Source organism: Dendrobates tinctorius, unplaced genomic scaffold, assembly GCF_039654945.1.
Source record: "Dendrobates tinctorius isolate UK_male_01 unplaced genomic scaffold, ASM3965494v1 ptg000386l, whole genome shotgun sequence".
Lineage (NCBI taxonomy): Eukaryota > Metazoa > Chordata > Amphibia > Anura > Dendrobatidae > Dendrobates > Dendrobates tinctorius.
In genome coordinates, this window is record NW_027362052.1 from 845682 (window position 1) to 871447 (window position 25766).

General features: G+C 45.7%; 1 protein-coding gene across 3 annotated transcripts in view; it reads left to right on the forward strand.

Moving 5' to 3' along the window:
• The window catches only part of LOC141076078 (IgGFc-binding protein-like), a 364579-nt gene that overhangs the window by 192034 nt on the left and 146779 nt on the right, over nt 1-25766 (forward strand). For 2 of the 3 annotated variants that reach the window (XR_012227404.1, XM_073563325.1), the window contains exon 3: nt 2416-2598. Coding sequence is in view for 2 of the 3 variants with exons in the window: in XM_073563325.1 (XP_073419426.1) it covers nt 2416-2598 (183 nt within the window). In the remaining variant the exon portion in view is untranslated. Of the gene's footprint in view, nt 1-2415; nt 2599-20775; nt 21155-25766 lie in introns of those variants that run through there. The other variant, XM_073563324.1, reaches the window with a different exon arrangement.

Sequence of the window (25766 nt, forward strand, 5' to 3'; positions counted from 1 at the left end):
CCCCGATGCCTCATGCCTGGCTGATTGCTGCAGTGCCATGCTACAATCTGTACTGAAGGTGAATTGAGGCCACTTTCCTGGGGTCTGCCCCTCATTTGATATGTTTTGGCAGCATTTGGGGCCGCAACAAGGTGTTGTGCATGCGTTTGTTTTTGCCTCCCTTTGAGCTGAATGGCGTTCAGTTAGGTTTGAAAATTGCAAATTCAGCGATCATAATCCGAACTGAACATTGAAATATTCGCTAGTTAGAAGAACGTGTAGGACAGGTAAGAGGAGGTTAGAAGAAAGTGTAGGACAGTTAAGAGGAGGTTAGAGGAAAGTGTAGGACAGTTAAGAGGAGGTTAGAAGAACGTGTAAGACAGGTAAGAGGAGGTTAGAAGAACGTGTAGGACAGGTAAGAGGAGGTTAGAACGTGTAGGACAGGTAAGAGGAGGTTAGAAGAAAGTGTAGGACAGGTAAGAGGAGGTTAGAAGAACGTGTAGGACAGGTAAGAGGAGGTTAGAACGTGTAGGACAGGTAAGAGGAGGTTAGAAGAAAGTGTAGGACAGGTAAGAGGAGGTTAGAAGAAAGTGTAGGACAGTTAAGAGGAGGTTAGAAGAAAGTGTAGGACAGTTAAGAGGAGGTTAGAAGAACGTGTAGGACAGTTAAGAGGAGGTTAGAAGAAAGTGTAGGACAGTTAAGAGGAGGTTAGAAGAACGTGTAAGACAGGTAAGAGGAGGTTAGAAGAAAGTGTAGGACAGGTAAGAGGAGGTTAGAAGAACGTGTAGGACAGGTAAGAGGAGGTTAGTACGTGTAGGACAGGTAAGAGGAGGTTAGAAGAACGTGTAGGACAGGTAAGAGGAGGTTAGAACAACATGTAGGACAGGTAGGAGGAGGTTAGAAGAAAGTGTAGGACAGGTAAGAGGAGGTTAGAAGAACGTGTAGGACAGGTAAGAGGAGGTTAGAAGAACGTGTAGGACAGGTAAGAGGAGGTTAGAAGAACGTGTAGGACAGGTAAGAGGAGGTTAGAAGAACATGTAGGACAGGTAAGAGGAGGTTAGAAGAACGTGTAAGACAGGTAGGAGGAGGTTAGAAGAAAGTGTAGGACAGGTAAGAGGAGGTTAGAAGAACCTGTAGGACAGGTAAGAGGAGGTTAGAAGAATGTGTAGGACAGGTAAGAGGAGGTTAGAAGAAAGTGTAGGATAGGTAAGAGGAGGTTAGAAGAACGTGTAGGACAGGTAAGAGGAGGTTAGAAGATCGTGTAAGACAGGTAGGAGGAGGTTAGAAGAAAGTGTAAGACAGGTAAGAGGAGGTTAGAAGAAAATGTAAGACAGGTAGGAGGAGGTTAGAAGAAAGTGTAAGACAGGTAAGAGGAGGTTTCAAGGATGTGTAGGACAGGTAAGAGGAGGTTAGAAGAACGTGTAGTACAGGTAGGAGGAGGTTAGAAGAAAGTGTAGTACAGGTAGGAGGAGGTTAGATGTAGAACAGGTCAGCGGAAGGCATGTAGCACACAACTCATACCTTTTTCATCCCTTTTTTCAGTTTTGAGGCTATTTTTTCATCATCTCAGGTATGTGAATGTTTTTTAACACTTTCCATATATCTACAAGTTTTTACTTTTGTGCCAGGAAATGCTCCTGTAACATTTGGTCAGTGCTCTGGTTTTTAGTTGTAGGTTGGTATAATTCATTTTGACTTACAGGCTATTAATTCTGCAGAGATTGTTGCAGCCCCTTCTTAGGGTGTGTGCACACGCTGCGGATTCTGCTGTAGATCCGCAGCGGATTTGGCCCTGAGGATCCGCAGCAGTTTTTGCTGCGGTGTACAGTACCATTATTTTCAATGAACAACAAAAAAACGCAGTGCACATGCTGCGGATTTTTCCGTGCGGATTTGCAGCGGTTTCAAAACCGCAGCATGTCACTTCTTTGTGCGGAATCCGCAGCAGTTTTACACCTACTCCATTGTAGAGGTGTCAAACCGCATGGCAAAACCGCAGGCTGATCCGCAGATAAACCGCAGGTCTTTTGACCTGAGAAAACAAAAAGCAAAAAGCACAAATATCCTGAAATGAAAAGTAAAAAATAAACTGCAAATAATGCATAAAGGTAATAATAATAATAAGGGTATTTAGTAAACATAATTTTGATTAAAATAATGTACAAGCCATCCCGCCACGTCACAGCAACCCTTGTGGGACAGTCCTACTCTAGTATTTAAAACCTTTTCAATTGCCAAGTGACGTGAATGTGAACAAGGATCGAGGGACTGACCCACTTTTGCAAAATCCGCAGCAGAATCCGCAGCATGTGCACACACCCTTATGACTTCATCTGATTGCCACAATCCAGCCATGGCGTATGGCGATGCCCGATGATGGGATCATTCTCATACATGCTTGCCAGGACTAATGATAGTGTTCCTTTGTTTCTTTAGGTAATATTACTGTGACTGACACCACGGCTGGGAACACATCTGACTTCTTTAACTTCTATGGACCAAATGTGGCCTGTTTCTGTGAAGTCTCATTATCAATGAGCAGCACCCCCCCTGTGACCACCACTGTGACTCCCACTGTGATCCCCACATATACAATCCCAACCAGCAGACGCTGCCAAGGTAAAGAGTGCTCCAACGTGCCACCCACTGTCCTACCGTACCTGATGCGAATGCTTCTGGTTGTATTCTGGCTTTACCCATTTGATTCACTTTTTGGACCATGGCTGCCATTACAGCCGTCACTAGAAAGGCACATAAATGTTAATTAGTTAAGTAATAAGATGTAAGTGGAGTCTCCATCATGTATCTCCTGTGGGAGCTGTGATGACTTGTTACGTCTCACCCAGAATCACCAAATACTCGCCTACCACCTCCTGACTATATACAAAGCGGGGTGTTATGATTGAGTCACCGAGGAGGAAAAAACAAAACACAAGCTCAGCCCAGAAAATCAGAGAGGTAGGAAATTAGAGGATTGTAGACCCCTAATCCTATCACACAACTAGCAGTAGCCGTGAAGTGTTCCTATGGTGATCCTAGACACCTCGTCACAGCTGGAGATCTAAATAAGCCTAAAGAGAGAAAAGAGAAAAACTGACTGCCTCAGAGCAGACCCCAAAGCAATAGGCAGCCCCCAACATATAATGACGGTGAAACAAGATGAAAACACTAACACAGATAGAAAGATAGGTTGAGCAAACGATGGGGCCCAAGCTAACTAAAAAGGACAGGACAGAAAAGCTGCTGTCTGCAATCCGAGAAAACCCTGCTAAAAATATTACCAACACAACTGATAAGCAAAAAGGACCCTGAAGTCACTAGACTTCAAACCCTATATCAGCACTCAGAATATTCTGAAAGCAGAGCAAAAGAGAACACTGATCAAGAAATAAGAATCCAGCACACCCCTGGCCGGGGATGGCTGAACTCAAAAAAACAAGGTAAACAAAACCAAAACTAATAAGTTCAATAGCAGAGCAAAAACTTATCTTTGGGAAGCAGGAATCAGACTGGTCTCCAAGAATCCAGCAGAGAAATCACCAGCAACTCAGAAGGGCGTCGGCTGCCTTATATCCAGTCTGAAGTTCCCGTTACCCAGTCACCATCCACCTGATCAGGTGTTTGGTTTCTTTCATCCAAATCAGCCTCACTACCTTCCTTCACCAGAAGATGGAGATCCTTGGACACAAAAGGTGAATGAACAGATGAGCTCACAACAGCGGGGGTAGACTAATAAATACCAGCGCTGCAGCTTTTCATTATAAGATTGAAATATTCCTTATTTCCCAATGTCCTTCATTATCCGCGCATGAAGCTCATGGTGTATGTGGGCTTTCAGGATGGTTTGTGCTTGCTTACACCATACCCTTAGCAGCGGCTACGACAACAAACCCAACTGCTCCCTTCTTAGTTATGTTTGGAAGACTCTGTCTCCCGCTAGACCCTTTGTATTCTGTCCAGATGCCTCTTTCTTCCATCAGACTCTTATGCTCTGATTTATCTCCGTACAGCTCTGCTCATCTTCAGGCTCCTTTGACCTCCTCTTAACCAACATGTGCCTTATGTGTACTTTACAGTCTTCTTTGTCCCTTACAAACCTCTTTTATTCTATTCAGATCCCCTTGATCCATTTAGAATACCAATACTGTCTGCAGGTGCCCCTGTTCTCCTGTACAACCAGTTATATGTGGGGGTAAACCACTGTTTCCGTGCATGGCAGAGCTCAGAAGGGAAGGAGCGCCGTTTGACTTTTCAATGTAAAATTGACTGGAACCCAGATCGGACGCCATGTCACGTTTGGAGAGCCCCTGATGTGCCTAAACAGTGGAAACACCCCACAAGTGACCCCATTTTGGAAAGTAGACCCCCTAAGGAACTTATCTAGATGTGTGGTGAACACTTTGAACCCCAAAGTGCTTCACAGAAATTTATAATGTAGAGCCGTAAAAATAAAAAATCTTATTTTTTTTCACAAAAATGAATTTTTGCCCCCAATTTTTTTTCACCAAGGGTAACAGGAGAAATTGGACCCCAAAAGTTGTTGTGCAATTTGTCCTGAGTATGTTGATGCCCCCCACAGAGATCACAGGATATCACATGGGGAAACAGCTGGGGACACATAGATCACAGGGGGCATATAGCTGGAAGGCACAGAGATCACAGGGGGGCACATAGCTGGAGGGCACAGAGATCACAGAGGGGCACATAGCTGGAGGGCACAGATCACATGGGGAAACATAGCTGGAGGGCACAGATCACATGGGGAAACATAGTGGAGGCACATAGCTGCATAGCTTGGGGGTACATAGCTGAGGGGCACAGATCACCAGTAGAAAAGCACTATGTTGCCGGCACAGAGATCCCTGGGGAAGCACAGAGCTGCCAGAACAGAGATCGCTCTGGATTCTCTAGCAGCAGCTCCTTATCCAGGACAGGAGGACAGGAGAGCATTGGGCGCTAACCCGCCCACCCAGATGACGTCATCATTCATGTGCAGGGCAGACTGTGTTCTGTAATGAACGCTGCGTGCCGTGCACTTCGGGATTAAAGGCCCGGCAGCCAGCAGGATACGGCTGCCACCCGCGCATTGGGGACTACAGGGACCTGCAGGCTGCATGAAAAGTCCCCCACCCCTGGTATAGACCCTGACTACTTCAGACATTGCTGAGCTAGCACTGGACGGTCAAACAAACTGCTATCATCCATAGCAACCACTGATACTTGTGGTTAACAGCACAAGCCTGTGCATTGTCTGGCTTGTCTCTCTTCAACTTTAAGACACATACAGTCTGCTCAGTCACCCCAGCTTTCATGGGTATTTCAGGTGTTCAAAAAAGGGGGAAAGCAGCCGACAGCACATCAACGTGTGGATGCACTGTCCAATTCCAGTGAACCCATTTGGAAACAAAATCCTCCAAACAAGTCAAAAAGAAGCAGAATCCAATCCGGGTGAAAAAATAGAAGAAAACCTTTATTCCGCCGTTGTACAATGTTTTGACCAGTATTGGTCTTTATCAAGTATGTCAAATGTAAGAAATGGCAGCCTTACATAGTGTGGAGGCACATGCACACCAATCACTAACAAGATACCGCCCACCTTAAATATATACAAAATTCATATAATATCTCACATAGACCATATAACCACCATGTACAGCATAAATAGTTTACAGGGAGCAGGCACAAGCAAAGTCAGGTCACAAGCAAAGGGTCTGAGTCCGGGAAGAGAATGACGTCAAGCTGGGTCAGGCACAGAGGGATCAATGTTCCACAGGCAACAGCAAGTGTACGATTGACACTGGGGGGAGGAACTAGCATGATGAAGTAGAAGCCTGATTAAGGGAAATGATTGCAGCACAGACTGACAGACCAGACACAAAGTAACAAAAAGACAGAAACAGTGGAAATCGTGACACTACCCTTATTCACAAATTTACCTAAATCACTATATAATAATAAACTAGGTTAGTGAATGATGAGATGCTGCTTACTCTGTACAGAGTGAATCAAGTGAATTACGCCAAGTACTGGTCCATAAATAACTTTTGGGGTCCAATTTCTCCTGTTACCCTTGGTAAAATAAAACAAGTTGGATCTGAAGTAAAATTTTTGTGAAAAAAAGTTAAATGTTCATTTTTTTTAAACATTCCAAAAATTCCTGTGAAGCACCTGAAGCGTTAATAAACTTCTTGAATGTGGTGTTGAGCACCTTGAGGGGTGCAGTTTTTAGAATGGTGTCACTTTTGGGTATTTTCTATCATATAGACCCCTCAAAGTGACTTCAAATGTGAGGTGGTCCGTAAAAATAAAATAGTGTTGCAAAAATGAGAAATCAGATTACCGCATGTAGTAATAGGGCTTACCGCGCTATACTGAGCTGATGTATATAGGCATGAATGAAATGAGATATTGTTGGTACTTACTTTGACTGTAGGAATTGATAGAGTATTCTATGTAGTCACAAGTTTCTAACTGGTGGATACTTCGCCCCTAATTATGTAGGGATGGTATTCTTGTAGTAGCTGGTGATACTGATGAAGTAAAATTTGAAATTAGAGTACCAATAATATTAATTACCCATGTTGCAACTCATGAATATACTATACTCACTAGTAAATTTCTATCCGTTTCTATTTCGTTAGTACAGAGTTAATTGCTCATGGATCAATACCATGGTGCTGTACAGAAAAAAAGGGGTTGAAATAGTAAATGATAATGGTCATAAGTTGGACACCAAAGTCCCAAAAGGAACACGTCTGCACTTACTGCTTTTAAATGATGAAAAGTTGGAGTAGGCAGGAACACTAATCAGTGCAGCGGGACTTTGTCTGTAGAGGAGAATTATATGCACTATGTGGATGACGGAACCTGCCAAGTGGGCAGTGAAATCTAATGGGAAGCTTGTGATGGTTTCTACCAGCTAATCCGGCGCAGGATAACAAGGCACTAGATGAAAAATGATTAACTTATTACAGCGGAATGGCAATGAGCATTTAGTGCTGGTGGCACTATTATAGACTTACTTATACCGCTTGTGGAGTACCGCAAACTATCGAAGCAATGGCTGCTGACAAGGAGGATGAGCAGTGCCGCGTGTGGTGAGAGAGCGGGAGGACGCCAGCACCTCGTGTACTCCGGCCGGAAGTAGCAGCGAGGACGCGGCGGTGTCGGGGGGCAGAACTGCTGTGACGTCACAAACAGAGCAGAGGACGGGTGCGCGAGAGGCGCAAACCAACGCGTTTCGAGGGGGGGCTCCCCTCTTCGTCAGGGCTGTGTCAGATGCCTGACAACCCATCCTTATATATTCGCTCACCCAGCTGCAGCCAATAATAATAATAATAATAATAAATTTTATTTTTATAGCGCCGACATATTCCGCAGCACTTTACATTTCAGAGGGGATTTGTACAGACAATAGACATTACAGCATAACAATAATCACATACAGTAGATTATAACAAATACCAAGAGGAATGAGGGCCCTGCTCGCAAGCTTACAGTCTATGAGGAAAGAGGGAGACACGAAAGGTGGGTGGTAACAGTTGCCCTGATTGTATGGACCAGCCATAATGTTAAGTGTGTAACAGTACAGACACAGAGGGCTAATGGATGCATAAAGCATGTGGGAACATGATGCGGGGAACCTGGTTATGGTAAAACTTTTGGCTCTGCCACACAGGGATAGGTTAGGTTAATGTGTTGAGGCGATAGGCCAGTCTGAATAAATGCGTTTTCAGGACACGCTTAAAATTGTGGGGATTGGGGACTAATCGTATTGACCTGGGAAGTGCATTCCAAAGAATTGGCGTGGCACGTGTAAAGTCTTGGAGACGGGAGTGGGAGGTTCTGACTATTGAGGATACTAACCTCAGGTCATCAGCAGAACGGAGGGCGCGGGTAGGGTGGTATACTGAAACAAGGGAGGAGATGTAGGGTGGTGCTGAGCCATGGAGTGCTTTGTGGGTGAGGGTAATAAGTTTATACTGATTTCTGGAGTGGATGGGTAGCCAGTGTAATGACTGGCACAAGGTAGAGGCATCGGTGTAACGATTGGTGAGGAATATGATCCTGGCTGCAGCATTCAAGACAGATTGGAGAGGGGAGAGTTTGGTAAGAGGGAGACCGATTAGAAGAGAGTTACAATAGTCGAGACGAGAATGAATAAGAGAAACAGTAAGAGTTTTTGCAGAGTCAAAAGTAAGAAAAGGTCGAATACTTCTAATCAGATCGCAGTAGTAGTAAAACAGGTTTATTAGTGTCTTACAATGTGCCTTATTTGTAAGGTATTGACACAGTCCTGTTCTCTTACCAGCTGCATCTGAGTTTTTAGTTCCAATCAGGTAGCGCCCGTGTAAACGTTATTCCATTATAAAAATGAGAAATCGCTGGTCAACTTTTAACCCTTATAACTTCCCAAATTGTGCTGATGTAAAGTAAACATGTGGGAAATGTTACTTATTAAGTTTTTTGTGTGCCGTATCTCTGTGATTTAAGAGCATAAAAATTCAAAGTTGGAAAATTGCGGAATTTTCAAAATTTTCGCCAAATTTCTATTTTTTTCAAATAAACGCAAGTTATATGAATGAAATGTTACCACTAACATGAAGTCCAATATGTCAGGAGAAAACAATGTCAGAATCACCGGGATCTATGGAAGCTCCAGAGTTATTACCTCATAAAGGCACAGTGGTCAGAATTGTAAAAATTGGCCCGGTCATTAACATGCAAACCACCCTTGGGGGTAAAGGGTTAAGGCCTAATGCCTACCATAGCAAGTGAAACCCTACAATTGGTGGATGAAATGCGGGAGTCAAGTCTCAGAGAGCAGAGGCGATTGCAGTGTAAAGATTAAATGTCATGGTTAAATGCAGCTACAGCAAAATAAATACTTTTTTTATTTTATTATTTTTCCCTAACTAAGGGGGTGATAAAGAGGGGTTTGATGTACTATTTATAGCAGGTTTTTTGCAAATTCAGATACTGTATGCACCTATTTAATTTTTTGTGTGGTGTCAGGCATTGCAAATACAGTCTGAAAGCATGGAGGAAATTGTTAAGCAACTAGTTCAGTTGCAAAAATAGGAACACCAGCAGCAGCAGACACAACAGGAAACCAGCAGCAGCAGACACAACAGGAAACCAACAGCAGCAGCAGGAGTCAAAGCAGCAGCTAGTGCAGTAGCAGAGGTTACAGCAGGTTCAGCAGCATCAGCGAATGTAACCAGGTGAGACAAACGGTATCAGATTCCACAGAAACTCATTTTGTTCAACATGGAGAAGGTAATTACCCATATGGTGGGCTGCAACGTGCACTATAATGTTTACAGACTTGCCATAGGAAAAGTCAAACTTTACGTGCCAGAAATGCAAGCTGGTGACTCTGTCAGAGGAAACAAAATCCAACACGTTGCGCTTGGCGCAGGTCACTGCACCGTCAAATGACGCATGCAGAGGCATCCGCATACATCGGCACGGCCTGCGTACCCAATGCTAAAGATAGGGTACACAGGCCGTATGCCAACGGAGGTGGAGCTGAACGGAGGAGGTGCGGCAGTGGGCAGAGGTTCACGGAGGGCATCCGCATCCCTACGCAGCTCCTCCTTACGCTAGTGTGAAACTAGCCTAAATGAGATTCTCACTGCACAATTGGTAACAATTCCAAAAAGAAGGAAAAATTGGAAGCATTTAAAGAGACCAGGATGGATGAACACAGAACTTATCACTTGTACAAAAGGAAAAAGAAATGTATATTAAATGGAAAGAGGGGGACATATCTAAAGAAGAATATAATGCTGTTTGCAGGGAATGCAGGGCAAGAGTTAGAAGAGCTAAAGCCAGTAATGAAGTGACGCTTGCAAAGGAGACCAAAAGCTGCAAAAAATTATTTTGGGGGTATGTCAAAAGCAAAAGAAAAGTCAAAGATGCTATAGGAGTTTTACAAGATGAAAAGGGTGAAGTGGTAAAAATCTTCAAGGTGTCATCGAAGGAATAAAATAATCTACTTCATCCATAAACAGAAAGATGGTGAGGGAACACTTAGCTAATTTACATAAATTTACATCTCCTGGTCCAGATGAATTACATCCTAGGGTATTAAAAGGAGAGATACAGGGCGCATCCACTGTGTGAAATCCGTATAAAACAATTAAAATTGTGGAACAGTAGGGAAGGTGCTCACCTATTGGGGTTGTGAGGAAGTCACAACACCCAAGAACGCTTGAGAAGCAGCAGCAAGTCTGCACAGGGTCCTAGGACAGAATTGCAGAAATGACGTGGAAGTGCAATAAGGACTGCGCTTGCTTCTGGTAGAGTAAAGGGTTCTTTATTCAGCCAACGCGTTTCCTGAGCCTGCTGGCTCACTTTATCAGGGTAGATTACATTGGAAGACAGTGAAACATACTTATAGAGAAAAAATGCGCCAATACAGGGTCAAACAGAATCAGCAAAGGTCAAAGAAAAAAAAACAAAAAAAAACCAAACAATGAAACTTTATTACAAGCATAAAAAAACACAACAATAAAAGTATATATAGAAAAAGAAAAAATAAAAATATGTAAAAGTACAAAAAATTAAAATATAAAACAGAGTGCTATGGATCACGGGGTTAAAACATGGCTGTAGTTAAAAAAGGTGAGTCCTCAAGGGGTATTAGAACCTGGCTCATAAAATGCAAATGGAAGGTATTAGTCCACTAGACCATTAAGCTTGACTGTGTTGGTGTGAAGAATAAATTGAGGGGTTGTTTGTCACTTTATTTAGAAAAAAAAAAAAAATATAAGTAAAGGTCAAAAATGGTAAAAGAATAAAAACAATGAGATTTAATGACAAACATAGAAAACACAACAATAAGAGTCTATATAGAAAAGAAAAAATAAAATTATGTAAAAGTACAAAAAATATGAAACAGAGTGCTAAGGATCACGAGGTTGAAACATGGCTATAGTTAAAAAAGGTGAGTCCTCAAGGGGTATTAGAACCTGGCTCATGAAGTGCAAGTGCAGACTATGAAGTGCAAATGTAAGGTATTAGTCCAGTAGACCATTAAGCTTGACTGTGGTGGTGTGAAGAATAAACCCTTTCCCCCTCTTCTATCAGATAAAAGCATCATTGATAATATTGAGGCCATAGGGACCAATTGTCTTTAATTTATAAATCCAATAGACCTCTTTTCTATTCAGTGCTTGGGTTCTATTGGAAACGTGTTCAGGGATGTGTTCTATAGCAGGGTTCCCCAACTCCAGTCCTCAAGGCCCACCAACAGATCATGTTTTCAGGATTTCCTTAGTATTGCTCATGTGATAATTGCTTCACCTGTGCAATACAAAGGAAATCCTGAAAACATGATCTGTTGGTGGGCCTTGAGGACTGGAGTTGGGGAACCCTGTTCTATAGGAAAAATGATGGCTTTAGAAAAATCTCTTTGGTGAAATAAATCAAAGTGAGGTGACAAACCGTGTTTTTGATACCCAGTTTTAGTGTTGTGTCTATGAGAGTTCATTCTACAGTGAAGGGGTTGTGTGGTTCTGCCAACATACAATTTAGGACAAGGACAAAGGATGACATAGATGACAAAGGAAGACACACAGGACAGGTGGTTAGTGATGGTGAATTTTTCTGAGGTGAATGGATGTGAAAAGATGAATGTATTATGAGCAATATTACTGCATAGGCTGCACCTGGGTTTCAGGCATCTGAAAATGCCTGGTGTCAAGTCAGTGCAGTTATCAGGAGTACACTGGGTCAATCTGCTAGGGGCCAGATGGTTTTTTAGTGATCTGGCCTTCCTTGCTCAAAAATACCCCTCCCAATTGGTTCATTCTACTTTTAATAATGTTTTTAAAAATTTTAATCAGCAAACTCTTTTAAGTGAGAGATCTAAAGAAAAGGATGCACATGATAACTATCAGGCCAACTTTATCACTACTTATAACTCCCAACATAAATAGATAAAAAATATGTTAGGTGACCTCTGGTATATTATCAAAAAAGATCCAATACTCAATAAAGTTCTGCCTGATAGACCTACTGTCACTTTTAGGAAGGCCAGATCACTAAAAAACCATCTGGCCCCTAGCAGATTGACCCAGTGTACTCCTGATAACTGCACTGACTTGACACCAGGCATTTTCAGATGCCTGAAACCCAGGTGCAGCCTATGCAGTAATATTGCTCATAATACCTTCATCTTTTCACATCCATTCACCTCAGAAAAATTCACCATCACTAACCACCTGTCCTGTGTGTCTTCCTTTGTCATCTATGTCATCCTTTGTCCTTGTCCTAAATTGTATGTTGGCAGAACCACACAACCCCTTCACTGTAGAATGAACTCTCATAGACACAACACTAAAACTGGGTATCAAAAACACGGTTTGTCACCTCACTTTGATTTATTTCACCAAAGAGATTTTTCTAAAGCTATCATTTTTCCTATAGAACAGGGTTCCCCAACTCCAGTCCTCAAGGCCCACCAACAGATCATGTTTTCAGGATTTCCTTTGTATTGCACAGGTGAAGCAATTATCACATGAGCAATACTAAGGAAATCCTGAAAACATGATCTGTTGGTGGGCCTTGAGGACTGGAGTTGGGGAACCCTGCTATAGAACACATCCCTGAACACGTTTCCAATAGAACCCAAGCACTGAATAGAAAAGAGGTCTATTGGATTTATAAATTAAAGACAATTGGTCCCTATGGCCTCAATATTATCAATGATGCTTTTATCTGATAGAAGAGGGGGAAAGGATTTATTCTTCACACCACCACAGTCAAGCTTAATGGTCTACTGGACTAATACCTTACATTTGCACTTCATAGTCTGCACTTGCACTTCATGAGCCAGGTTCTAATACCCCTTGAGGACTCACCTTTTTTAACTATATCCATGTTTCAACCTCGTGATCCTTAGCACTCTGTTTCATATTTTTTGTACTTTTACATAATTTTATTTTTTCTTTTCTATATAGACTCTTATTTTTGTGTTTTCTATGTTTGTGATTAAATCTCATTGTTTTTATTCTTTTACCATTTTTGACCTTTACTTATATATTTTTTTTTTTTTTTTTTCTAAATAAAGTGACAAACAACCCCTCAATTTATTCTTCACACCAACACAGTCAAGCTTAATGGTCTAGTGGACTAATACCTTCCATTTGCATTTTATGAGCCAGGTTCTAATACCCCTTGAGGACTCACCTTTTTTAACTACAGCCATGTTTTAACCCCGTGATCCATAGCACTCTGTTTTATATTTTAATTTTTTGTACTTCTACATATTTTTATTTTTTATTTTTCTATATATACTTTTATTGTTGTGTTTTTTTATGCTTGTAATAAAGTTTCATTGTTTGTTTTTTTTTTGTTTTTTTTTCTTTGACCTTTGCTGATTCTGTTTGACCCTGTATTGGCGCCTTTTTTCTCTATAAGTATGTTTCATTGTCTTCCAATGTAATCTGCCCTGATGAAGTGAGCCAGCAGGCTCAGGAAACGCGTTGGCTGAATAAAGAACCCTTTACTCTACCAGAAGCAAGCGCATTCCTTATTGCACTTCCACGTCATTTCTGCAATCCTAGGGTATTGAAAGAGATAGAGGAAATTGCAGGACCACTAGCCATACTATTTAAAAAATCCCAGAGAACTGGAGAAGTACCAGAAGATTGAAGAAGGACAAATGTCCCTAGCTTCAAAAAATGAAAGAAGACAGAGCCAGGAAATTTCCAACCAGTGCGCTTTACTTCTATACCAGGAAAGGTCTATAAACAAATTATTAAACAGCATGTATGTAAGTACTTGGATAAGAATACAGTAATTAACCAGAGCCAGCATGGGTTTGTAGCAAAGAAATCATGCCAGACTAATCTAATTTCCTTCTATAATGGAATCACTGACAGGGTGGATCAGGGAAATATGGTAGATATAGTATATCGCGACTTCAGCAAAGTATTTGATAAAGTATCTCATACTATCTTTATTGAAAAAATGACCAAGTATGAGATTGACAAGGCTACAGTTAGGTGGGTTCATAAGTGGCTCATTGATCATACTCACAGAGTGGTAATAAATGGTTACACATCCAATTGGAAGAGTGTTTCAAGTGGGGTATCACACAGCTCTGCCTGGCCCCAGTGTTGTTCAACATTTTTATAAATGATCTAGATAAGGGAACTGAAGGTAAACAAATCAAATTTGCAGATGATGCAAAGCTAGGAGGGATAGCTAACACTAGAAAAGATCAAGAAAAGATTCATAAGATTCGAGATAAGCTTGAACAATGAGCAGTGACTAATAGAATGGAATTTTACAGGGAGAAATGCAATATTCCATGTCTGGGCAATAAAAATGAAAATTACATCTACAGAATGGGAGGAATAGGACTAAGCAACAGCACTTGTGAAAAGAACTTGGGTATACTAATAGATTACAGACTGCACATGAGTCAACAGTGTGATGCAGCAGCATAAAAGGCAAACACAGTACTAGGATGTATTAAGACAAGCAGTGAGTCTAGATCACATGAAGTAATTATCCCTCTCTACTCCTCCTTGGTCATGCCTCCTCTGGAATACTGTGTCCTGTTCTGGGCACCACATTTTAAAAAAGACATCCACAAACTGGAGCAAGTTCAGAGAAGAGCGACCAGAATGGTGACCGGTCTGCAAACCATGTCATATGAGGAATGGTTACAGAATTTGGGTGTCATGATCCAGACTGGGTTTGTCCTGCTGTGATCCCTGACTTGCCCTGCGTCTGTTTATTCCCTCTGTCTGTCCTGACTCATTGTTTCCCTGCAAGTTTGTGGACTACCTGATTTTGACGTGGCTTGTATTCGGAACTGCTTCTGTCTTTGTCTTATCTGCTTCCGACCGTTGCTGATCCTCTGGCTTGTTTCTGACCACGTGTACCGCTGTGACCTCTGTTACTTCATTCCCTCTCTGTTGCTGTCTCGGTGATCAATGAGTGGAACAGGCTGCCCCGAGAGGTGGTGAGTTCTCCTTCCATGGAAGTCTTCAAGCAGTTACTGGACAGACATCTGTCTGGGATGATTTAGTGAATCCTGCTTTGAGCAGGGGGTTGGACCAGATGACCCAGGAGGTCCCTTCCAACTCTACCATTCTATGATTCCTCCCTCTCCTAGTCTCCATAGTCTCTCTCTCTCCCAGTCTCCACAGTCCTTCTCTCCCCCCAAGGCTCCTATGTCCTTTCCACGTCCAGGCTCTCCCTCTCCCAGTCTCTACAGTCCCTTTCTCCTCACAATTCCTCATTCCTTCCCTCATCCTGTCTCCTCCCTCTCCCAGTCTCCACAGTCTCCCCTCTCCCAGTCTCCACAGTCCCTCTCTCCCCAAGGCTCCTATGTTCTTTCCTCCTCCAGGCTCTCACTCTCCCAGTCTCGACAGTCCCTTTCTTCACACAGCTCCTCATTACATCCCTCATCTAGGCTCCTCCATCTACTCCCTCTCACAGACTCTCCCTCTCCAAGTCTCCAAAGTCCCTGTCTCCCCAAGGCTCCTATGTCTTTTCCCCCTCCAGGTTCTCACTCTCCCAGTCTCTATGGTCCCTTTCTCACCACATCTCCTCATTCTTTCCCTCATCCAGGATCCTCCATCTCCAACCTTTCCCTGTCTCCTCAGAGTTTTCCACAGCCAGTCTCCACAGTTACTCTCTCCTGTCTTCACTGTCCCTCTCTCCTCAACACTCCTCTCTCCCTTCCTTTATTTCCATTGTGACAGAGTCACTGGCTTTATAGAGGAAAGGAGGTACGCGTCACTGCGCATGAAGCAATCAGTGATGTGAAACCGGAGTGTTTTTGTGTTTTCAGCACACTAAGTGCTGAGAGGCTATGTACAGAGTTCAATGGGTCGGTTTCATGTAAGCACCCGCAGTGCAGGAGGGAGGGTGCTCACCATACCCCTTTTTGTGTTCAGGTGTTTGAGGACATGCAGTGAGGTCATGATCACGTGACCAGAACATGTGATATCTACTGGACCTGAGGATCAGTCTGTGTGGTGTGTTGGGAGAGGGGTGGAACTCCCAGGTGGCTCCCATAGGAGGTAATGATGCTGTGTGCATTGCCTGCAGTGAAGTCTGCAGGTCAAGGACTCTGAGAGACTTTATCTTTGTTTTACCATTATGCCAGAAAGGCCCTGTTTATTTTTTGTGAGAGTACCGCTCCTAAGCCAGCCTCTGAAGCATCGGTCTGTAACACGAACTCCTTCTTAAAGGCTGGTGCGACATGGACCAGATGCCTACACAGAACCCGCTTGAGTTCCTGAAATGCCCGCTCTGTGTCAGGAGCCCATTTTACCACAGTTGGCCTGGTTCCACTGAGGAGGTCCGTTAACAGTGTGGCAATCGTGGCGAAGTTTGGGATAAACCGACAGTAATACCCCACAATTCCAAGAAATGCCCTCACTTGCTTCTTGGACAGCGGTAGCGGTCACTCCAGAATTGCCTCTACCTTATTCCATTGGAGCCTGATTACTCCACGCCAGATCATGTAGCCCAAGTACCTGGCCTCCTTTCCGATTGCACATTTCTTTGGGTTTATTGTAAACCCCGCTTTCCTCAAGACATCGAGGACCGCCTGTTCTTTTCTGAGATGCGAACTCCAGTCATGGCTGAAGATGAGGATGTGAACCAAGTAAGAGGCGGCATACTTCCTATGTGGTGCCAAGGTCCAATTCATCAACCTCTGGAAGGTAGCGGGGGCCCCTTGCAGACCGAATGGCATTCTGGTGTAATGGAAGCAGCCATCCGGCGTTGAGAACGCCATATTCTCTTTGGCGCTCTGTGACATGGGAATCTGCCAGTATCTCTTTGTTAGGTCGAGCGTTGTGATTTACCTTGCGGGCCCCAGTCGCTCAATAAGTTCATCCATGTGGGGCATCAGGTATGCGTCAAAACTGGACACCTCATTGAGCTTGCGGCAATTGTTGCAAAACTGCCACTCGCCACTGGGCTTCAGTACGAGGACGATGGGACTGGACCAGCCACTTTTTGATTCTTCTATTACCCTGAGGTCCAGCAGCCTCTTCACCTATTGTGAGATTATCTGCCGGCGTGCTTCCGGGATTTTGTAGGGTTTTAGGTTCACCCACACCTGCGGCTCCGTTAGTATGTCATGTTCAAAGACTTGTATGCACCCTGGCAATTCCGAGAATAGATCTCGGTTCTGCTGCAGCAGCTCAACATTGCTGCTTCGGGGCTGGCATTAACATCTCTGCAATCACGACCTCCTCAACCTTGGCTTCTGAACGGGCCCCCAGGCAAGGAGCTTCCAGCAGTTCTCGGTCCCCCCAGGGTTTGAGCAGGTTCACATAGTACACCTGAAACGGCTTCCTGCGACTGGGCTGGTTTGCCTTATAATTCACATCCCCAAGTTTCTCCACGAATTCATGCGGGCCTTGCCACTTGGCCAGGAACTTGCTCTCCACCGTTGGTAAGAACACTAGCTTGCGGTCGCTGGGCTGGAACTGCCTCAGCCTTGCTGATCGGTTATACACCCTGGCTTGGGCCTGCTGTGCCTTGAGAAGATGTTCCATTACGAGAGCCATCCTGTCCTGGAGCTGGGTGACATGCTCTATCACGCTTCAGTGTGGCTTCCCAGGTTTCCTTGGCTATGTCCAGTAGCCCTCATGGATGTTGGCTGTACAGGAGCTCAAACGGCGAGAACCCCGTGGATGCCTGTGGAACTTCTCTAATTGAGAAAAGCAAGAACGGGAGCATATCGTCCCATTCTCAACTGTCATTCTCAACGACCCTCTTGAGCATGGCCTTCAAGGTCTTGTTGAAGCGCTCCGCCAGGCCATCAGTCTGCAGATGGTACATGGAGGTTTGCAGCTGAGTGATCTGGAGGACTCTGCAAAGCTCCCGCGTTACTTTGCTCATAAACGACGTTCCCTGATCCATCAAAGTTTCTTTGGGCAAACCGGTCCTGGCAAAGATGTGTATCTGCTCCCAGGCGATACTCTTAGCTGACGAGTTCCTGAGTGGCACTGCTTCGGGGTATCGTGTCGCATAATCCATAGCCACCAAGATATATTGATGGCCTCATGCCACTTAACAAGTGGACCCACCAAGTCCATAGCGATTCTCTTGGCAATGGGGCTAAGGGGCTTCTGAAGTGAAACACAGGGGCAGTTATCTGGCAGATAGGGCAAGACCTACAGTAATCTAGAATCTCACGGTAACAACTTGGCTAATAAAATCTCTGCAGTACTCTCTTCCTGGTTTTCTCTACCCCTAGATAACCACCCAGTATATGTGCATGGGCCATATCTAGAACCCTCCGCCAATACAAAGTCAGAACTAACAGCTGTACTACAATTTCTCCACCCCTCAGTTTAGTCACCCAATACAGTAGCTCACTAGTCACAGCAAAATGAGGGAACCTGGCGTCAGCCCCCGGCTCTTGAGCAACCCCATTACATACAGTGACAATTTCAAAAGCATATTTCAATGTGAGGTCTGAAGCTGAGCAGTCCCAAAGTTCTCTCTGAGCACGTCTAAGTCAGGGAAGCTGGGCTTCTCCTGCACAGTCTCGTTCACCTCTCCAGCAAGGACACAAAGGGGAAATTCCATCACCTCTGCTCCCGATGGAGTTACCTTCTGAGGGGCCTGGCTCTGAACTGGGATACCCGGTACAGTCCTCTTCTGCCTCAAGTCCCAAAATAGAGGAAAGTCACGACCCAGTATGACGGGATGGATCAAGTCTCTTACTACCCCAACCTCATAGGTCTTATCACCACAGTCCATCCCCATGCTTACCCTGGCGACAGGGTATTCCTTGGCATCTCTGTGTATGCAACGTACCCCCACCAACTTATTGTGGATTAACTGGTGGGGTAGTGCAGCGCTGATTAGTGTCACCAGACTTCCAGAGTCCTGCAACCCAAGGACCCTCACCCCAATGACGGAGACGTCCCACGACTGGGGATCGTCGCTGGGTTTTCAGTCCACACCGCAGACAGAGTAAGCATAATATGAGCACCGTCTACCGAGACTGCACTCCTTAGGTTCAGGGGGCATATTGCAATGGGCGGCTACATGCCTAGGATTGTGACACTGCCAACAGACCGCGTCTTTCATCCCAGTCTTAGAGGTCCCCTCAGCAGGATTGGGTCATCCCCCACTTGTGAGCCTAGCCACCCTCTTTGGTGATCCCGTCCCCTTTTGGGTATCGAAGTACAGGGAAGTAGTAACAACTGGTCTAATTAGGGATTTCTCCTCAGGGATTTTTACACCACCTGGTTCTTCTCAACCAGTCCAACCAAATTGTCTGCATTCTGGGGGTCGACCTGGGCAACCCAGATCTGTATTGGCCTGGGTAAGGAATGAATGAATCGGTCCATCAACTCCTGCTCGACCATCTGGGCCGTAGTGGACGAGTCTGGCTGCAGCCACTTTTGGACCAGGTGTAGCACGTCGAACATCTGTGAGCGGGGTGGTTTATCACCAGCATATGACCAACAGTGGACTCGTTGAACCCTTACAGATATTGTCACTCCCAGGCATGCCAGTATCTCAGTTTTTAACTTCTCATATTTCTTGGCATTCTGGATGGCTAAGTCGCAATATACCTTCTGGGGCTCCCCAGTCAGGTATGGCGCCAGTACCTCTGCACACTGCTCCAGCAGAAGTCTGTCCCACTCAGCCACCTGCTCAAAAACTGTCAAGAAGGCATCTACATCATCCCTGGAGTCATTTTCTGCATAGCTCGCCTTACTGTATTTCAGGCGTATATATCACTTTCCAGAGATGAGGAGGAGACCGCCGGCCTTACCTGAACGCCTCTGTGAGGAGCTCCATTTGTTGCGTTAGCGCCTCCTGCTGCTATCGCAGCTGCTGTTGAGATTGTTGAAGCTGCTGTGCCTGCTGACTAGCCATCTGGTGTTGTTGCTGCGCCTGCACAAGATGTTTCACCAGCTCCTCCATGTTGACGGACGTCTTGTGCTGGATGGTGGATTTCACCCAGGACATGTAATCGTCCGCAGCCTCTATCCGGGTTCCTGGATCGCTGCATGCACTCGAATCACCACGTGTGAGGGGCTGACTCACTCGGCTGCTTCACAAGGTAGTCACAGGAACAGTTCTGGTAGTAATTCAGCTGCTGGTTTATCGTAGACAGCATAAATCTTAGCCGAGCTCAGAAAAATAAACAGAGCCTTTCTGGCATAACGGTAAAACAAAGATAAAGTCTCTCAGAGTCTGTGTCCTGCAGACTTCACTGCAAGCAACGCAAACAGCGTCCTTAGCTCCTATGAGTGACATGTGGGAGTTCCACCTCTCTCCCAATACACCACCCAGACTCAACCACAGGTCCAGGTAGATCTCACACGTACTGGTGACCATGACCTCACTGCAGGTCCTCAAACACCTGCAGGTCCTGCAGAGAAAAAAGGGGTACGGTGAGCACCGTCCCACCCGCACTGCGGGGGCTCACATAAACCCCCCAATTAAACTCTGTACCAGCCTCGAGAGCACCTAGTGTGCTAGAAACACAAAACCACTCCGGTTTCACCTCACTGACCGCTGTGTGCACAGTGAAACATATCTCCCTTCCTCTACAAAGCCACTGACTCTGTCACATCATTCTACAACGTATTTACTCTTCTTCAACTATTTTTGATTAACTTTAGATCTGTCCTGACACATTTACACAAAGTGCGTATGAAATAGTGGATGCTTAGATAATTGCATCTCCAAAATGTGTGCCTTGAATACCAGTTTGATTTGTTGCCATGACACTCTGTTGGATATCCATGTCAGGCTCCGATTCTTACATGTTATCTTTGACAGGTGACACAGGCGACATTTACTTGGTGATGATGTCTCTGGCCTGGTGGGATGCCCTGCGCTACTGTCGCCATTACTACACAGATTTATTCAGCGTCCCAAACAACCACACCCAGCGCATGGTGGCCAGTGCACTAGACAACATAAATGGACAAACTGCTGGCCTGTGGATCGGACTCCGCCGGCACCGAATTTGGGGCCACTTGTATTGGACAGACAGGGAACCAACAGGCTACATGAACTGGGGAGAGGAAGAGCCAGATGATCCCTGGACCAATATGTGCACTGCCATAGCCCCAAATAAGAATTTCACCTGGAATGATCAGTGCTGCGATTTAAAACTAAACTTCATTTGTTACTGACCCTCTCCTTAAATAATAAAGTACTGTGATGTCAGAGCACAGGACTGACCTCTCTCCTTACATCATCACTGTGATGTCACAGAGCACAGGACTGACCCCTCTCCTTACATCACTGTGATGTCACAGAGCACAGGACTGACCCCTCTCCTTACATCATCACTGTGATGTCAGAGCACAGGACTGACCTCTCTCCTTACATCATCACTGTGATGTCACAGAGCACAGGACTGACCCCTCTCCTTACATCACTGTGATGTCACAGAGCACAGGACTGACCCCTCTCCTTACATCATCACTGTGATGTCACAGAGCACAGGACTGACCCCTCTCCTTACATCATCACTGTGATGTCACAGAGCACAGGACTGACCCCTCTGCTTACATCATCACTGTGATGTCACAGAGCACAGGACGGACCCCTCTCCTTACATCACTGTGATGTCATAGAGCAAAGGACTGACCCCTCTCCTTACATCATCACTGTGATGTCAGAGCACAGGACTGACCCCTCTCCTTACATCATCACTGTGATGTCACAGAGCACAGGACTGACCCCTCTCCTTACATCATCACTGTGATGTCACAGAGCACAGGACTGACCCCTCTCCTTACATCATCACTGTGATGTCACAGAGCACAGGACTGACCCCTCTCCTTACATCATCACTGTGATGTCACAGAGCACAGGACTGACCTCTCTCCTTACATCATCACTGTGATGTCACAGAGCACAGGACTGACCTCTCTCCTTACATCATCACTGTGATGTCACAGAGCACAGGACTGACCTCTCTCCTTACATCATCACTGTGATGTCAGAGCACAGGACTGACCCCTCTCCTTACATCATCACTGTGATGTCACAGAGCACAGGACTGACCCCTCTCCTTACATCATCACTGTGATGTCACAGAGCACAGGACTGACCCCTCTCCTTACATCATCACTGTGATGTCACAGAGCACAGGACTGACCCCTCTCCTTACATCATCACTGTGATGTCACAGAGCACAGGACTGACCTCTCTCCTTACATCATCACTGTGATGTCACAGAGCACAGGACTGACCTCTCTCCTTACATCATCACTGTGATGTCACAGAGCACAGGACTGACCTCTATTCTTACATCATCACTGTGATGTCACAGAGCACAGGACTGACCCCTCTCCTTACATCATCACTGTGATGTCAGAGCACAGGACTGACCTCTCTCCTTACATCATCACTGTGATGTCACAGAGCACAGGACTGACCCCTCTCCTTACATCACTGTGATGTCACAGAGCACAGGACTGACCCCTCTCCTTACATCATCACTGTGATGTCACAGAGCACAGGACTGACCCCTCTCCTTACATCATCACTGTGATGTCACAGAGCACAGGACTGACCCCTCTCCTTACATCATCACTGTGATGTCACAGAGCACAGGACTGACCCCTCTCCTTACATCATCACTGTGATGTCACAGAGCACAGGACGGACCCCTCTCCTTACATCACTGTGATGTCATAGAGCAAAGGACTGACGCCTCTCCTTACATCATCACTGTGATGTCACAGAGCACAGGACTGACCCCTCTCCTTACATCATCACTGTGATGTCACAGAGCACAGGACTGACCCCTCTCCTTACATCATCACTGTGATGTCACAGAGCACAGGACTGACCCCTCTCCTTACATCATCACTGTGATGTCACAGAGCACAGGACTGTCCCCTCTCCTTACATCATCACTGTGATGTCACAGAGCACAGGACGGACCCCTCTCCTTACATCATCACTGTGATGTCACAGAGCACAGGACTGACCCCTCTCCTTACATCATCACTGTGATGTCACAGAGCACAGGACTGACCCCTCTCCTTACATCACTGTGATGTCACAGAGCACAGGACTGACCCCTCTCCTTACATCATCACTGTGATGTCACAGAGCACAGGACTGACCCCTCTCCTTACATCATCACTGTGATGTCACAGAGCACAGGACTGACCCCTCTCCTTACATCACTGTGATGTCATAGAGCACAGGACTGACCCCTCTCGTTACATCACTGTGATGTCATAGAGCACAGGACTGACCCCTCTCCTTACATCACTGTGATGTCATAGAGCACAGGACTGACCCCTCTCCTTACATCACTGTGATGTCATAGAGCACAGGACTGACCCCTCTCCTTACATCATCACTGTGATGTCACAGAGCACAGGACGGACCCCTCTCCTTACATCACTGTGATGTCATAGAGCAAAGGACTGACGCCTCTCCTTACATCATCACTGTGATGTCACAGAGCACAGGACTGACCCCTCTCCTTACATCATCACTGTGATGTCACAGAGCACAGGACTGTCCCCTCTCCTTACATCATCACTGTGATGTCACAGAGCACAGGACGGACCCCTCTCCTTACATCATCACTGTGATGTCACAGAGCACAGGACTGACCCCTCTCCTTACATCATCACTGTGATGTCACAGAGCACAGGACTGACCCCTCTCCTTACATCACTGTGATGTCACAGAGCACAGGACTGACCCCTCTCCTTACATCATCACTGTGATGTCACAGAGCACAGGACTGACCCCTCTCCTTACATCATCACTGTGATGTCACAGAGCACAGGACTGACCCCTCTCCTTACATCACTGTGATGTCATAGAGCACAGGACTGACCCCTCTCGTTACATCACTGTGATGTCATAGAGCACAGGACTGACCCCTCTCCTTACATCACTGTGATGTCATAGAGCACAGGACTGACCCCTCTCCTTACATCACTGTGATGTCATAGAGCACAGGACTGACCCCTCTCCTTACATCATCACTGTGATGTCACAGAGCACAGGACGGACCCCTCTCCTTACATCACTGTGATGTCATAGAGCAAAGGACTGACGCCTCTCCTTACATCATCACTGTGATGTCACAGAGCACAGGACTGACCCCTCTCCTTACATCATCACTGTGATGTCACAGAGCAAAGGACTGACCCCTCTCCTTACATCATCACTGTGATGTCACAGAGCACAGCACTGACCCCTCTCCTTACATCATCACTGTGATGTCACAGAGCACAGCACTGACCCCTCTCCTTACATCATCACTGTGATGTCACAGAGCACAGGACTGACCCCTCTCCTTACATCATCACTGTGATGTCATAGAGCAAAGGACTGACCCCTCTCCTTACATCATCACTGTGATGTCACAGAGCACAGCACTGACCCCTCTCCTTACATCATCACTGTGATGTCACAGAGCACAGCACTGACCCCTCTCCTTACATCATCACTGTGATGTCACAGAGCACAGGACTGACCCCTCTCCTTACATCATCACTGTGATGTCATAGAGCAAAGGACTGACCCCTCTCCTTACATCATCACTGTGATGTCACAGAGCACAGCACTGACCCCTCTCCTTACATCATCACTGTGATGTCACAGAGCACAGCACTGACCCCTCTCCTTACATCATCACTGTGATGTCACAGAGCACAGCACTGACCCCTCTCCTTACATCATCACTGTGATGTCACAGAGCACAGGACTGACCCCTCTCCTTACATCATCACTGTGATGTCATAGAGCAAAGGACTGACCCCTCTCCTTACATCATCACTGTGATGTCACAGAGCACAGCACTGACCCCTCTCCTTACATCATCACTGTGATGTCACAGAGCACAGGACTGACCCCTCTCCTTACATCATCACTGTGATGTCACAGAGCACAGGACTGACCCCTCTCCTTACATCATCACTGTGATGTCACAGAGCACAGGACTGACCCCTCTCCTTACATCATCACTGTGATGTCACAGAGCAAAGGACTGACCCCTCTCCTTACATCATCACTGTGATGTCACAGAGCACAGCACTGACCCCTCTCCTTACATCATCACTGTGATGTCACAGAGCACAGCACTGACCCCTCTCCTTACATCATCACTGTGATGTCACAGAGCACAGGACTGACCCCTCTCCTTACATCATCACTGTGATGTCACAGAGCACAGGACTGACCTCTCTCCTTACATCACTGTGATGTCACAGAGCACAGGACTGACCCCTCTCCTTACATCATCACTGTGATGTCATAGAGCAAAGGACTGACCCCTCTCCTTACATCATCACTGTGATGTCACAGAGCACAGCACTGACCCCTCTCCTTACATCATCACTGTGATGTCACAGAGCACAGGACTGACCCCTCTCCTTACATCATCACTGTGATGTCACAGAGCACAGGACTGACCCCTCTCCTTACATCATCACTGTGATGTCACAGAGCACAGGACTGACCCCTCTCCTTACATCATCACTGTGATGTCACAGAGCAAAGGACTGACCCCTCTCCTTACATCATCACTGTGATGTCACAGAGCACAGGACTGACCTCTCTCCTTACATCACTGTGATGTCACAGAGCACAGGACTGACGCCTCTCCTTACATCATCACTGTGATGTCACAGAGCACAGGACTGACCCCTCTCCTTACATTATCACTGTGATGTCACAGAGCACAGGACTGACCCCTCTCCTTACATCATCACTGTGATGTCACAGAGCACAGGCTGACCCCTCTCCTTACATCATCACTGTGATGTCACAGAGCACAGGAC